Source organism: Mustela lutreola, chromosome 5 (assembly GCF_030435805.1).
Source record: "Mustela lutreola isolate mMusLut2 chromosome 5, mMusLut2.pri, whole genome shotgun sequence".
NCBI lineage: Eukaryota > Metazoa > Chordata > Mammalia > Carnivora > Mustelidae > Mustela > Mustela lutreola.
The window spans coordinates 152,225,934-152,242,363 of NC_081294.1; the positions used below are offsets into that span (position 1 = coordinate 152,225,934).

Below are 16,430 nucleotides of genomic sequence, written 5' to 3' on the forward strand. Positions count from 1 at the left end.
AGAGCCTAGAATAAGAAATGCTTTTAAAAAATTCACTAGTATTCCTCTAGATACATGCAATTCAACTACTGTAAATAAGATACTAATGTCTGAGTCCTATGGGGACATCAGCTACCATTCGCTGAGACCTCCCCACACTTCATGAGGGCCTCCTGTACACCAAGGACAAGGTAATGGTTATTAAGAGGGCACTATCCAGACTGTCCCTTTCCTCGAATGGCGAAGAACATGATCATCACACCACCTAGTAAGTATCCTAGGGGTAGAAGTGGGCCCAAGGGCAGGGGCCCAGCACAGTGGTATGTTGAGGGGCAGCTAGTGAATAAGCAGAGAGCGTGTGCGAGTGAGACATGGCTGTCAAGGAAGGTTTCCAAGAGGAGTTAAGACGAATGCAAGTCTGCTCACGGTATCAACCCAGGGTTGCAGGAACAGGCCTTCTCCATCGTGCTTGCAAGCACTGTAAGTTGGTGAAACACTTTTGGCGAGGAGAAGACATACTATCTATTGAAAAATTTAAAGGCATGTGACTCCTAACCTGGAAACTACTGTTCTATACATGTATTGGACAAAAATGTATGTATGAAAGCTCAAAAATACTTGTTCAAGAATGTTTGTGGCACTTCCTGTAACTGGCAAAAAAAAAAAAAAAAAAAAAAAAAGGAGAAATAACCTCAAAGGTATACTTGGAATGAGTGACTAAATTATGGCATGAAAGCACAATAAAGTGATTAAAAATAATGCAGGGACTTTGTGTACTGAAAAGGAATGATGTCCAAGACACCTTAAGGCAAAAAAGTTGAAGAATGTACGTAGTAAACGCCAGTCTGTGGGAAGGGTCCCGTGCATGCGCTCGCACATACACAATATGTGAGCAAGTGCAGAAATGAAGGGGGAAATGAGACTTACTCTTCCCACTGTAACTTTCTGTGTTTTTTTTGTTTATTTGTTTTTTTTTTTTTTAGTCATGCACATATTTCACATTAAAACGAACAAACAAATTAAACCCTTTTAAATGGAAAGGTGAGACCTAAATGTAGGGTAGGTTTGGGGCAGCTGAGGCCACAGGCAGGAGAGTGGGCCAGGCTGTGAACTGCAGGTTATAAACAACCCCCTGCCCTCTGCCCCTCTCTGCAACCACTGGGGGAGCAGCACTGCCCCTACTCTGCAGATGAGGGCAGGAGCTAGGAGATAGTGAGGAAGCAGCCCAGATCCCTAGCTGGACAGTGGCACGGCCCGGGTCTCAATTTAGGTGTGTCTGATGACACTATTCCTATCCTTCCCAATACCCTGTTCTAATTACTATCTCTCTCACTGTATTTAGAAAGCAAAGTGCAGTGACCAAGGGCTGGTCAGGATCAGGCCAGGAAAAAACACAGCCCTTTACGTCGCATCCTGCTGGCTTCACTCCACCAAGACACTTTCTTCTGATGATGACGAGTCAGTCGCCCTCACACTCAGGCCAACCTTCAACCACACAAATGGTTCAGGATACCCACAACAGGCAAGATCTAAAATAACCAACTGCTGCAGTTAAAAGCAGATTTTCACAATCGCCCTCTTGGTTCAATACTTGCTATTGAAGTTTTCAACCAAACTATTTTTTCCTCCTTTAATTCCTATCCAAAACAGCAAGTGCAACAACTTCACCTTCTTTGATAATCAGGAGCCTGGCAGCATCTCAGAGTCCTCATTCTGGACGTCAGTTCTTAAACCATACTTACTACAAATTATGATAAAGGACGACACTCATGTTTGGTGATCACAGCATCCCTGAAGGAAGGGTCCATTGAGGTCTCCTCTCCACAGGCCCCTGCAGGTACCAGGGCCTGTCCTTTGCCCCTCCCAGGCCCCAACTCCCTGCGCTCCTATTAGGGCATTCTCAGTTCTCCCTCACCATGGCAACCACCCAAGTGCCTTCCCTGCCTCCATTCCTGCTACCTCCAAACCACTGAACACATGCCATTTAGAAAGGGATATCTGCCTGCATAAAAAACTACATGGGGCGCCTGGGTGGCTCAGTTGCTTAGGCATCTGCCTTCAGCTCAGGTCATGATCCTAGGGTCCTGGGATCAAGTCCTGCATCGGGCTCCCTGCTCAGCAGAGAGCCTGCTTCTCCCTCTCCCTCTGCCCCCCATCTGGTCATGCTCTCTCCCTCTCAAACAAATAAATAAAATCTTAAAAGAAAAAAACTGTACACAGATTTCATAGCACCTACATTTTAACATTTTAAAACACTAACACCCACATTTCAACACTGAAAACCACCCAGGTGTCCTTGAGTGGGTGAATGGTTAAGCAAAGTGCTGTCCATCCATTCTACGGAACACAAGACAACACAGTCAGCAAGAGAAATGAACCAACCACTGATACCCTCAGCAACCTGGGTGATCTTAAGGGCATTATCCTTAAGGGAAAAAGCCCATCTCCAAAGGGCCACACAGTATAATTCCATTCACACAACATTCTTGAAATGACAGAATTACAGAGTTGTACACCAGATTAGTGGTTGCCAGGGTTATGAATGGTGGGGACGTGTGTGTGTGTGTGTGTGTGTGTGTGTGTCTGTAGGGGGTAGCACAGGGGAGATCTCTTGGATGAGGAAACCGTTCCGTATCTTTACTGTGGTGGGGATGTTTATACTGACCTCTGTGTGTGACAGAATGCCCCAGAACTGTGTGCACACACTACCAGTGCCACGTTCCTGGCGTTGGTCTTGTGCTGCAGTTATGTAAACATGCAGCCAACGGGGAAAACTGGGTGGAGGATGTACGGGAACTCTGTACTATTTTTACAACTTCTTATGAACCTGGATTTCAAAATAAGGAGTTAAGAGAGGGAGAGAGAGAGACAGAGAGAGAAAGAGAGATTTGCTGAACATGTGCAGTGGTCATACTGCTCTCTGGCTTACATTCCTTTGATGGTAACTGACTGCCTGGAAAGTACATTCCAATCCCTAGTACAGCAGAGGAGCTAACAGGGCCCGTGGCCCACTCTCATGCAACAGGGAACCACTGGATATGCGGGCTGATGCCCCGGCTCCCGTGTACCTGCGGGCCTCTTCCTGAGCTGTTTCATCAGCCTGCAGTGACTTCCCTCCCCATTCTGTCCTCCTGGCCAACCTTCATCCTCCTTCAGAGTCTAGTGCACGCGCCTGCTTCTCTCCCACACTGTCCTCTGCAGCCTCTCTTTTCCAAAGGTGCTGGGCATGCCCCCATGTTTGGCACCGCAACCTATGTTCCTCTTCTATTGCACTGCACATCTATCTCCACTTCTGCTCCGTGAGCTCCTTCAGGGTAGAAAATGTGTCTGCCTCACTTCCTAATCCTCTACTAATTTCATCCTGGGTGCCCAGTAAATGTCTGTTAAAGGCAAAGCTAAGTGGGATAAGAAACGTGGTGGGGCAGTAGGGTGCTGTGGTTAGCATCGGTGCTCTGGAGTCAGAGGGCAGGTTCCTGGGTAGACTCCACCAAAAAACTGTTAGAACAGAACAAATTCTGTCAAGATGCAGGATACACACTCAACACACAAACATCTTTTGCGTCTCTATGTGCTGGTGAACTCTCAGAAAGAGAAATTAAATGATGCTTTCACAACTGCATCAGAAAGAATAGAATAACTTTAAACAAGGAGGTGACAGACCTCTATACAGAAAACTTGAAGACATTAATGGAAAAAATGAAAGACACAAATAAATGAAAGATATTCTGTGTTCACGGACTGGAAAAACCAATATTGTTAAAATGTCCATACTCCCTAAGCAATTTAGAGCTTCAGTACAATTCCTATCAAAATTCCAGTGGCACTTTCTGCAGAACTAGAACAAATAATCCTAAAATTTGTATGGAACTGAATAGCCAGAGCAATTTTAAGAAAGAAGAACAAAGCTGGAGGCATCATGCTCCCTGATTTCCAAGCTATAGTAATTAAGTATTACAAAGCTATAGTAATTAAGACAGTATGGTATGGGCATAAAAACAGACACATGTATCAATGGAACAGTTCACTGGAACGAAAAGTCCACACATACATGGTTGATTAATTTATGACAAAAGGAGCTGATAATATGCAACAGGGAAAGGACAGTCTCTTCCATAAATGGTGCTGGGAAAACCAGGCAGCCACATGCAGAAGAATGAAACTCAAACACTCTGACACTACACACAAAAATTAACGTTAAGGCGGATTAAAGACTTGCGCGCCACCATAAAATACCTAGCAGGAAAAACGGGCAGTAAGCTCCCAGACAGCGGTCTTGACAATGATTTTTTTAAACTGGCACCAAAAGCAGGAGCAACAAAGACAAATATAAACAAGTGGAACTATATCAAACTAGAAAGCTTCTGCACAGCAAAGAAAACCATCAGCAAAATAAAAGGCAACCTACAGAATGGGTAAAATACTGTGAATCATATAACCCCTGATAAGGGGTTAATACCCAAAATATAGAAGAAACCCAAACAGATCAATGGCAGAAAACACAAAACAATCTGAGGCATCCGGTTGATTCAGTGCACGGAATGTCCAACTCTTGGTTTTGGCTCAAGTCCTAATCTCTGGGTCATGAGATCAAGCCCTGCATGGGGCTCCACACTCAGTCAGGAGTCTGCTTAAGATTCCTTCCTTCTCCCATGCTTTCCCTCTCTCTCCACTCCTCCCTCCCACCCTTGCTTACGCATGCTCTCTCTCTAAAATCTCAAACACACACACACACGCACACACACAGAACCCCACAAATAATCTGCCTTAAAGAATGGGCAGAAGATCTGAACAGTTTTCCAAAGAAGACAAAGAGATGGCCAGCAGGTACATAAAAAGATGCTCAAAAGCGTTAATCATTAGGGAAATGTAAATCAAAACCACAGTGCAAGATCACCTCAGGCCCACGAGAATGGATAATATCAAAAAGACAAGAAATGACAAGTGCTGGAAAGGATGTGGAGAAAATGAAACCCTTGTCTCTGTTGGGGGGAATATAAACTGGGGCAGCTCCTATGGAAAATAGTTCAGAAGCTCCTCAAAACATTAAAAAATAGAATGACCATTTGATCCAGCAATTCCACTTCTGGATATTTATCCAAAGAAAACAAAGACACTAACTTGAAAATAATACACACCCCCACGTTCACTGCAGCATTATTTACAACAGCCAAGATATGGAAACAACCTAGTGTCCATTAGTGGGTGAGTGGATAAAGAAGATGTGGTTTATATACCCATTAAATATTATATAAAAGAAGGAAATGTGCCATTTATGACAATATGAACAGAACTCAAGGGTATTATGCTAAGTGAAAGAAGTCAGACAGAGAAAGACAAATACTGGGGCACCTAGGCAGCTCAGTCGGTTAAATGCCTGCCTTCAGCTGGGGTCATGATTCCACGGTCCTGGGATCAAGCCCATGTTCAGCAACCTGCTCAGTGAGAAGTTGGCTTCACCTCCTTCTGGCCCTTCCCCTGTTCGTGCTCTTTCTCAAATAAATAAAATCTTAAAAAAAAAAAAAAGACAAATATTGTATGATCTCTCTTATATGAAGGATCTTTAAAAAAAAAAAAATGAAAAAGACCAACCTTATAAAGAGAATAGATTGGTGGTTGCTAGAGGTAGGGTTAGGTGTAGGAGAAATGGGAAGGGGGCAAAAAAGTAAAAAGAAAAAACACATATTACTGTATGTGTTTTCTACTCTTCTAAATTATAGTATACAGACTTAAGATTTAGAATAAATATTTCTTATAAGAATTGTCAAAATAGCTATCTGGAATAGGATTTCTAGATTTTCTCTTTAGATACTAAACTATAGCATGTAATAGCACAATAAAGATACCTATTTAAAAAAAAAGATTGGGACTCTGGGGTCAGAGGGTAACAGGCCTGCCACTTGGCCAGACGATCCTGGACTACACTCATCTATAAAACAGGGATGAGCATTGAATCAACCTCAGAGAACAGTGAGCACAGAACCCAGCACAGGGCAAGGTCTTAAAGTCAACTGACATTAGGACAAGATTACCACACCCATTCTGTTTACTGCTCCCCCTCCCCAAAGTCTGCATTCTGAAAATGTGAACTAAAATCTGCTAAGGGGGAAAGCTGATGACATGGTCATTACTGGGTTGTGCAGAGGTTGTGCATGGCAGGGGACATCTCAGGACATTTGCTGAAGACACCTGCTTCCTAAGAGGTGCTGTGTTTCTGAGAGTCTAGTTAGGAATTGGTGAAACAGATTTTGATTCCAGAATCAGAGCTGGTGGATTTATTACTTGGGCTGCACCCTCAGCCCAGATATGTTAAAATCAAACTAATAGCAGCATTGGTTGAGCTACACAATACTTAAATAGTCTAATGAATTAAATCACTTACAGATCTATACAAATACAAATACATACACACACATATATAGTGTTTTTTTAAAGAAAGTTCTTTTAAAAGCGTTCATTCTTTCTCAATCATTCTTAGCATCATTGTGGGGGAGGGAGGATAAAATTGTTTTTTTAAATAAATCCCCAAGTTTTTCCTATCCCAGCCTATGGAAAGAGAAACTTCTGGCATACATTAAAAGGTGTTCACACCGTTCTTTCTCCTCATAGCCAAAAAAATTCATTTATAGAAACACTTCAAATTACAACTTCAGAATAGGCAAGAACCCATTTAACATAAAGGCAGTTAATATTAATGGCTCATTTATAAGAAAAAGAGAACTATCTCATTTGTTATCCATGTATCCTTGGAATCCAGTTTTACTATCTCTGAAAAGTTTTAGAGTGTGTAATCTTTGTGAAGTAATATTAGCTGAGGGCAGGGGTGGTGGTGAAATAGTTTATGGGACCAAAATCCAAAAAAACAAACAAACACATAAAAAATCTCAAATACATTAAATAAAATCAAATTTGTTGAATTTCACCTTCAAATAGTAAAGAAGTAAACTTCTTTAACTAAAAAAAAGTCCTATGTTAAAATGGTGATTACTCTTGCTCATTATTTTCTATTAATTTATACCCCAGCATTTACCAAAGAGGATTTGAGGCATCCATTAAAAATATTTTAAGTGGCAACTCAAAGGCCAATATAAAAATCTGAAACAATGAGCCTTTGTTGTGCAAAATATATATAAACTTTCCTCTCAAATGGTACAACCCTTAATGAATCAATGGGTCTAGGCACTGAGCATCTGCCTCTAGATCAAAGAGAGCACCCCACCTGGGACATCCTAAACCTGAACAAGCCACATCTAGATTCGACTACGAATTTTCAGGAAATACAGAGAAACATGATAAATTACATTGCAGAAATGCAGTCCATAAAACGCAACCATGGAAATGCTACAGAAATGCAACTGCTTCAACAAATCAACTCCCAGGAAAATGAACAAACAAAAAGAAATAGAGGGGGGAATCTACAGGTTAAAAGAAACTTAAGAGATGTACCAACCAATCACAATAGATGGACCTCATCTAGATCCTGATTCTAATGAACAAACTGTTAAAGAACCATAAAACTTATGGGGCAACTGGAAATGTGAACATTGACTGGTTATTTGAGTATATAAAGGCATTACTGTGATTCTAAGTTCGAAAGAGTCCTTATCTTTTAAAGATATATACTGAAACATTCATGGATGAAATGACATGACATTTAGTTTTCTCTTGAAAATAGTATGGAGGGTGCTGGTGAAAGAAGATGGGCCGAGAGTTGACAACTGTGGAAGCGGGCTACTATCATCTAATTTTGGTCTGTGTTTGAAAGTTCTCATAATAAACAGTTAAAATAAAGACTGACCTTGAAACTAGTTGACGCAATCACGAAAGGCCAAGTACAAACTTAATTATTTTCAAGAAAATGATGTAACAAAAAAAGTCATCTTAATCCGAGGAGAAGTCTAGCTACATATTTAAACCACAAATAGCTGCCCTGACTGCCAAATCAAGTGTTAAGAAAATGTGGTTTCTGTTTTACCTCATGCATCACGAAAACAACTGCTTCACTCGCTGTTAATTGCTTCATCTGGCACTTTTCTTTATCCAGAAAATTAAGAACATTTTATTTTAAATAGACAAATTGAATATGCCCTCCAACACTTATTTCAAACACATTTTAATCCTGGCATCACAAACATGAAATCCTCAGGAATATCAACGCTCTCCAGAGAAGACTATGCCAAAATAGGATTATCTTTAACCCTGCAGGATCCTTTTGGAAAAAAAAAAGAAGAGGGAGAGGATTAAATGGAGGCAAACACCTAGATTGGATGTTGTTCTTTCAGAACAAATTAAAAGCCAAAAGAGAACAGTGAGAGCTGAGGAACCCAGGAAAGGATGCTTTCCTGGGGAGAGGCCTGGGTTCAAATTTCACTTTCCAAGCTGCATGCTGTGAAGCTCACTGCTGGAACTCTGTGAGCCTCCTTGTCCACCTCTGCAGAAATGGGTTTCACAGCTGCTACTCAGGGGGTCACCAGTGACAATTAAGTGAGAGTACCCGAATAAACAAACAGGGCCCTGGCCTTGGGCTACCTTTCCCGGCTCTGCCCTCCTACACACCCTGCCCTGGAGAGCCAACAGTCTTGCAACCAAGCTAAATGGATTTTGCATGGCTCAGAGCATTGAAAAATTTTTTAAAATTAGATACTGCCAACACTTGAGAATCAGGAGCACAGGAATACAAGGTAGAGTTCCGACTTCTTTCTTAAGATTGTGGGGTGAGGTCTGGTTTTCCAGTGTCCTCACCATCCTGCAGGCTAACTCCTGAGCCCAGACTGGCCTAATGTCCTTCCTCCGCCCTGCCCTTTCCCCCCATTCTGTGCCTCTCCCTGCCTGGCGAATTTCTTTTCAGGGCCCAACTCTAGTACACCTGTCACTTCCTCCACATTTCCACAGAGGAGCCCCTCCACTACACTCCATCACACTGTCCTGGCACTAACCTGTCCATGTATCTGCCGCCTCTGCTGGGCTTTCTGGAGGAAGGGACCCTGTTGCTATTGCCTTTGTGTCCCCAGGGCTGAGCAGAAAGCCTGACCTAGATAATGCAGAGTTTGGTAACCGCCTCCCGAACGTGTGGAAGGAAATTAGAGCTAAAATATCACAAAAATGTAAAATTTCACATCACAGCTTGTTCTGACAGTTACCAAATAAAGGGGTCAAGGACATTAAGATGTTGTGCAAAACGAGAACAAGCTTCCATCTGCTTACATATTTCACGAGTTAGTCAAGTCAGTAAATAAACTGACAAAGCAGAAGCAACAGTAGGCAGGGTCATTCATTCGTTCATTGGATTGGTATCACTGAATTCTCACTGTGTGCCTTCTAAGCACTGGGGACAACGCAGGGGACAAATCAGACAACTACCTGTTTTCAAAAAGCTACATCCTAGTAGGGAAACAAAATCAACAGACAGACACAGTCATTTCAACCCAGAGGCAACGCTAGGAAGAAAACTAAACAAAATAATGAGATAGAATGACGAAGGGGAGAAAGAGAGCGGTCAAGGAAGGCCTCCTGGAAAATGAGACATCCGACCAGAAGGAGCCAGTTGTGCAAAGATACCGGAGACAGCTCCAAGCGTTGGAAACGGAAGTGCAAAGGTCCTGAGGTAAATAGGGCTGAGCCGTCAAGGCAGGGCAGACGATGGGTGGGACTGGAGGGCAGAGTTCTGGGTGGTGGGAGTGGTAGGGGAGGTGGGCAGGGCCCGCTCTGGCACTGCTAGGCACTGAATGTGCAATGACTAGGCACTGGAGCAGCGCGGGAATGGGGGTCTCTGGGCGGAAGCGGACAGGGTTCCTACCCAAATCACACAAGCATGGGGTGGAATCCCGCCCAATTTCCCGCAGACGAGCCCGGGCTCCCGCCCAGACGCTTTCACACACACTGACACAGCCGGACAACAACCCTTTCCAGAACGGGAGACATTTCCCCACCTTCCCTAGGGGAAAGCATTGGAACCCCGAGGGTCAGTGCCTTGGCCAAGGTCGCGGGAACCAGACTCCGGGTCCTTAGCATCCCCGCGCGGGTATGCCACTGCGCGCCCCTCCGTCCGGAGGGATGGCGTCCACAGACCCCGCCGCACGTCTGCCAGAGCCAGGCCAGGGAGCGGGCCCGCAGCCCCTAGCTGCTGACAGCCGGGCGGGAGGGGGCGACTGCGGCAGCCGGGAGGGCAGGGGCGGCGGCCAGGGCCGCCTGCGCCCCCACAGAGCCCGGCCCGCTCCGCAGCCCCCGGCCCCGCGATCCCCAGTCCTGCCCACTGCGGCCGCGCGGCCCTCCTGCCGCTCCTTCCCCGCGGGGCCCGCTCGAGCAGACCCTGCCAGGCCTCTCCCGCCCGCCCGCTGGGCTCACCTCGCCTCCCAGCCGCCGCGCCAGGGGTAGAAGGCGAGCGGGCGGACTGGCGGCGCTGCGCACTGGCCGCTCGCGGCTCCGCTGCCGGGGGCTCGGCCGGCCAGCCGCCCCGCCCCGCTCCGCCCCGCCGCCGCCGCCGCCGCCGCAGTGGGTGTGAGGGGCGCCGGGGCGCTTCGACCCTTCCGGTCCGGCTCCCTTCTCCTCCGCCGCCGCCGCGGCGCCGAGCCTGACCGACCCGCGCGCTCACCAATCAGCGCGCGGAGAGCCGGGCAGGCGCGGCCAATCGCGCCGGGGGGGAGGGTCGTGACGGGCGGCGTGGGCGGGGAGAAGGGCGGAGCCGGAGTCTCCGTGCGGGGCTCGGAGCGGCTCGGCCGCGCTCGGCGGGCGGCGGCCGCGCAGCTGTTCCAGCCTGTGCCGGGCGCCCTTCGGGTCCGACAGCGCGCGGAGTCAGCCATCCCCACCACCGGGTACGCGGGAGCCGGGAGCCGGGAGGCGGCGGAGAAGGCCGACAGGCGGACCAAGAGCCGGGCGCTCCGGGCGGCAGGTGCAGGGTGGCCGCGGAGAGGCGGCCTGTCGGGGAACGGAGCCGGCCGTTTGAGGGAGAGCTCAGGGCGAGCACGAGGGGAGGCCGGGGCCTTGGCGGCCGGCGCCCAGGAGCCCGGCGCGGGGTGGCGCCCGGGAGGACGTGGAGGCCGAGGCGGTGAGGAGTGGGGAGGAGAGGCAGGGGTCGTGGACTCTGCGGCCTTCTCTGAGCGACTAGAGTCGGGGAGCGGAGAACAAGGAGCTGGCCGCGTGCAGACTGGGTTCCCCGCGTGTCCGTGACGGTATGCAGGAGGGGACGGGCTGGTGTACTCAGGGCGGGGGTCAAACCTCTGACTCAGAGAAAGGCAAGGTCGAAAATGGGGAGGAAAGGAGCGCAGTGCCGAGGTCCCCCTAGGGCCTGGGGTGCCCTGACACTTACCTTCTTTTTAGCCGACTCCTGCAACCCTGTGGCCCCTCGCTCGGCTTCCAGCGGCCCTGGGTCGTGTGAAATGACGGGAGAGGCCGGGGCATTGCCTGTTGCGAGATTTGCGTTTGAAGAAGCAGAGCGGAGAGTGAGGCAGGAAGACTGGACACACTGAAAAAGGATCAGAGGTCCGTGGATAGGTGGGGGGCGGTGCACGCTTTGGGGACCGGTAGAAAGAGGGATTGTGGAGGAGGAGCGGCCTGCGCAGAACGCCAGAGACTTCTGGGTCATCAGGGCAGGGGACAAATTGGGAGGAAGAAGCAGGGCTCTGCGGGGCGGAGGCCAAGGGGCTTGGGGGCATGGAGGGTAGTGGCAGAATTTGGGGAGGATGGCAGGCCTGCGACGCAGGGCCAGGCTGAGGGCACCAAGGCCTCAGAAGAGGAGTATCATCGAAGACCCGATCCTTCCATGGGGTCCTCCCTTAGGCCACCCCCTACCTTGGCCACCAGAGGGAGTTTTCTGAAATAGACTGTGGCCCATCCTTGCTTGAAATTGTAGCTCCTGAGTGTGATCTGAATTAAGGGGGCCCCACCTTGGTCCTTACATCAGCCTCGCTGACCACCTGCCCCAGGTGCACAAGAGAAAACAGGGAGCCAAAAATTGCCATCATCAAGGATTATGGGAGGCTAGTAAAGCCTGGCTGTTAGAGCTCTCATTTCACTAAGGGGCACTCGTGGGTGCGTCCTCTTAAATTCCCCTTTTTTGGTTTATGAAATACAGAGAACATTTATGGACACAGAGCTGAGGTGTTGAGGTGGGAAGGGTCTAGTCCATGCTTGGAAAAATGTACATTATTTTGGCGGAGGCCACGTGAGATGAGTGGTGGGGAGGGTGTGGCACACATGAGCAGGACTGGCAGCTGACCTAGCCTGTTGGGTGTGGAGAAAGAGTTGAGGTAGTCCTCCTGGATAGGCGGAATCCCCAACTGAGGCTGGAAAGCTAGCAGGAATGTGGTTTAGGAGGAAAGGGCACTAGGACCCAAAGATTCAGAAGTAAGCACCTGCATGCTGTGTTCAGGAAATCCAAGGTCACCTGGTCTTGCTGGAGATGGGAGAGGTGGACTGGTGGGTTAGTAGGGCCTTGAGCTGGATGGGCACTATAGACTGGAGATCCATGGGCTCACTTCAATTCACCAGTATGCCTTGTTTAACCCAGTTTTGTTTGTTTGTCTTTGAATTGGCTTGGTTGCCAACATTTGAAAATTGGGAGCTTTCACTTGAAAAATCTCAATTGCTGGTTTCTCTTGGTTAGCAGCTCTGCCACCATGGGACCTGCATTCGCAGAAGGCAGTAGCTGGCTGGAACTGAGTGGCAGCTGCCCCTTGAAGGGAGGTCCCTAGCTCACCAGAGTCCCTGCCACTCCTTACAACACATCTCTGGCCATGACTTTATTAGCCCTTACCTGCTGGCCCTTGGGGCATTACGGCGTAGGGGTCCCATCTGTGGAGGGAAAAGGTGGCTGCTGAGGGGTGTTAAGAAAGGAAGTGAACGATGTGCTTAGGTATTTATTTTGGAAAGATCACTAGAGCCCATAGAGTTTCAGGGATGGGGGGCTTGTGTCCACAAGACCAGTGAGGGAGCTACTGCAAAGGCCCTTCTAAGAGAAGCTGAGGCCTGGTCTGGGACAGGTGTCAAGAAGAAGGAACTGATTTGAAACTGTTTCAAGACTTGAGGGACATGAAGAGGCACAGCTGCCACTACACAGCCACCAGGATGGCTGCAGTAAAAAAGAGAACATCGGTGCTGACCACGTGGAGCCATTGGAACTCTCATCCGCGGCTGGTGGGAAAGTGGAGTGGGCATGCCCACTTTGTAAAACAGTTTGGCAATTTCTGGTAACCTCAGACATACTTCTGTCATACCAGCCAGCAGCCCTGTTCCCGGATATGTATCTGAGAGATATAAAAACATGTCCACACAAAGAACCGGACATAAATATAGCAGCTTTATTCCAAATGGTCAAAGATTAGAAACAACCGAAGCCCATATGTAGCCCGTTGGGTAAGCAAACTATGGTGCATCCCTACAGAGGAATACTACCTGACAGATGCACGGCCTGTAAAAGTGCCCCTAAAACCTCATGCTAAGTGGAAGAAGCCAACAAGGCTACAACCTCTATGATTGTTTATAGAACATTCTGGAAAAGGCAAAATTAGTTCAGTGGTTGCCAAAGATCAAGGTGGGGGTGGGTGGGCAGGGATGATCAGTGGGGGCCAGGAGGGAATTTGGGGGGTTGAAGGGTATACTCTATATTTTAATTACAATGATGAGCATATCACTGTATATTTATCCAATTTCAGAAGTGGGCATCTAAAAAAAGGGTGACCTTTGATGTATGTAAATTATACTAAAAAACTTGATGTAAAGAAAAGAGGTCCGTTGAAGCTGTAGAATGATCAGTCTTAGAGGGGGGATGTGGGGGGTGAGGGAGGAAGGGGAGTCAGGGATGAGGCCATGGTTCCCGGCTTGACTCACACCCTGGTGAATTCTGTGGGGTGAGGGGGAGGATGGGGCTCAGAGGATGCCTCCATGGCGCTCCTGGGATCCTGCCAGCCCTTCAGAAGTGGGGTTCTGGAAGGGCAGCAAGAAACCTCTGCCAGTGGCTGCCATTGCCGGGAGCACCTGGTGGTGGGTGAGTTTTAGGGAGCACTACAAGGGTCTGATGGTGTCCTAGAGTCACTCACACCAGTTAATGGTCATGAAGACACATTTCAAGCCATCTGGGATAGCTACTTTCTTCCGGAGCCTAAATGCCAACCCCACAAGCCTTCAGAACTCTTTATCCCTGGCTCCTTATCTTCCTGCCTGACTGTATTAATAAAATTGGTGATGATGGAAATAAAAAGTACAAATTTATGTGTCGCCTGGGTGGCTCAGTCATTTAAACATCTGCCTTCGCCTCAGGTCATGAACCCGGAGTCCAGGGATTGAGCCCTGCGTCTGGCTCCCTGCTCAACAGGGAGCCTGCTTCTCTCTCTCTCCCCTGCTCTCCCCCCACCTCTCTCTCAAATAAAATCTTAAAAAAAAAAAAAATTGTGGACTTGAGAGTTTCACCCCCGCATGCTGCCTTCAGGTTCCAGGCAACCTTAAACAGCATCAGGTGCTCCAACCCCCTCCAACAGCCGTTTAGCAGACTCAACCTAGAGTCCCCAGTATCCTACAGTTTGTTGCCCCTGGAAAGGATTTTAATCCTCATGTTCACGTTAAAAGGATGCCCATCACAGGTGCAGGCACCATGCCATTGGCTACCAAGAAATGGGGCTCACTCCCATAGGACCCTGCTGATTTCCTGTTTTAAGGACCCCTCAACGTCTGAGTACATAAAAAAGAATGAGATTACCAAAAATCCAAACCCACAAGCCAAAAAAGAATTTTACTATCTTTATTGTCTTAAAATTGCATAGTATTTCGATTGTGCACGCTTTTAAATAGAGGGCAAGGTCGCCCACTTGAAACTACTCTCTTGCATGGGATAGTTCAAGCGTTTTACTATAGGTAGGAGCAGGGACCAAAATGCTGCCTGGGCTTAAAAAGAACCACAATCAGGTTGAACTGAAGTTGGAGAGCTGGGAGGGATTTATAGGCGAACAAACCATCGGAAGGACATTGAAATTTTGAAGGGCTTTATAGGAGGTGCAGGAAGATGATGGTGGTGGGGGAAGGCTTCCTTGGTGTCAGGGGATGGGATTCAGGGGCAGCCCAGAGAGGACAGGAAAGGAGAAAGGAGTCCAGAGGGGCAATGCCTTGTGCTCAAATCTGAGATGAATGCCCCCCTGCCAGGAGGCTGGTGGGTACATGGTCCGGGAGTTACCTTGGCTTCTGAAAGCCACATACTAGAAAAATAACTTAAAAGCTATACAATCATTATAAATATTTTGTCTTTTAAAACTAACTAGTGTTGGTTAAAAAAAAGGTTCACAGTTAACTCTGAAGAGAGCTGTGTCTCTATTGCACAGTAGTGGAAATGTCTGCTCTGATTCCCATGTATAAACCTCTGGCAAGTTCAGGACACAGAGAAACAGTATCTGCTGTAAGCAAAGCACTTGGGGTACAAGGCACGTGGCAGCTGTCAAGCTCTACTGGGCTCTACTTGGAACACACAGAATGCCCGCTGTTCTTCCCACTTGGGCCTCCCTGGGATGGGCCTCGAACCACACACTACAGGTGGCAACGGCCTCCTCAGGCTCTTTCTTGTTCTCTACTCCACGGTCACAGACTTGGCCAGATTTCTGGGGAAGTCGACCTAAAACGAGAGAAAGTACCCGCTCAGGACCCCATTGAGCTCAGCAACGTGCCATGTCACAAAGCCCATCATCCAAGTATCCGAACACAAGGAGATGGGTGTTCTGACCATCTTTGGCCATAAACTCGTTCCTGGAGACCTGCATCTTGGAAGTCTCAGAAGCAGTTCCTTATTCCAGAAACGTCACTCAACTACATAATGTTGAGTTCATTCAATAGACACATAGTGGGCACCTGCTTCATGTCATGCTGCGTTCCCACTATTAAAAGGATCTGGTTCGTGCTATTAAAACGAGTGAGCTCAGTGTGTCCTGTCAAATATTCACTTTTCTTGGAAGGATCACACATTCAATTCACGAGACTTATTAGTCCGTGGTGGGGGTTGGGAAGAAAATCTGACTGGGTTGGTTGATAAAGCAAGCTTCAGTTTTTATCTACAATGTCTTCTTTTGCTCACAATATTTTTTTTAAAAGAAGTAAATATGACAAAATGTTAGCCAGTGGCAGTTCTGGATTTGTACACCATTAGATATCTGTTACATTGTTGTTGCTGTTGTTGCAAGGTTATGCATCTTTAAAAGCATCTTGGATATTTTCTCAAAATAAAATTGTAATCAAACTTCTGTTTCTTTACACAGTGAATTGTATGCTCTCTTACACTTTTGTTGGTAGGATGGTAAATGGGCTCTTTTCTGGAACATAAATTGACAATACATGTTAGGAGTCTCAAAATGTTGAATCATTTGCTAGACTGAAGACAAGTCTTACATGTGGGAGAAAGATACATGTGCAAATATGTTCACTGCAGTTGTGATTTATATAGCCATTTCCCCCCAAATTAGCAACAGTTTAAATAACAGAAG

The 16,430-nt window shown here is 47.3% G+C and overlaps 2 protein-coding genes across 4 annotated transcripts in view; both read right to left on the reverse strand.

The window, feature by feature from the left end:
* MAPK9 (mitogen-activated protein kinase 9) overlaps window positions 1-10,527 on the reverse strand; it is a 47,752-nt gene extending 37,225 nt beyond the window's left edge. For 2 of the 3 annotated variants that reach the window (XM_059175949.1, XM_059175947.1), the window contains exon 1: window positions 10,321-10,527. The gene's annotated coding sequence lies outside the window, so the exon portion shown is untranslated. The remainder of the gene's footprint in view (window positions 1-10,320) is intronic. The other variant, XM_059175946.1, reaches the window with a different exon arrangement.
* Window positions 10,528-14,691: 4,164 nt separating this feature from the next.
* Window positions 14,692-16,430, reverse strand: part of GFPT2 (glutamine-fructose-6-phosphate transaminase 2) — a 42,879-nt gene continuing 41,140 nt past the window's right edge. The window contains exon 19 of the mRNA XM_059175950.1: window positions 14,692-15,568. Within this exon, the coding sequence (XP_059031933.1) occupies window positions 15,524-15,568 (45 nt within the window). The 3' untranslated portion in view covers window positions 14,692-15,523. The remainder of the gene's footprint in view (window positions 15,569-16,430) is intronic.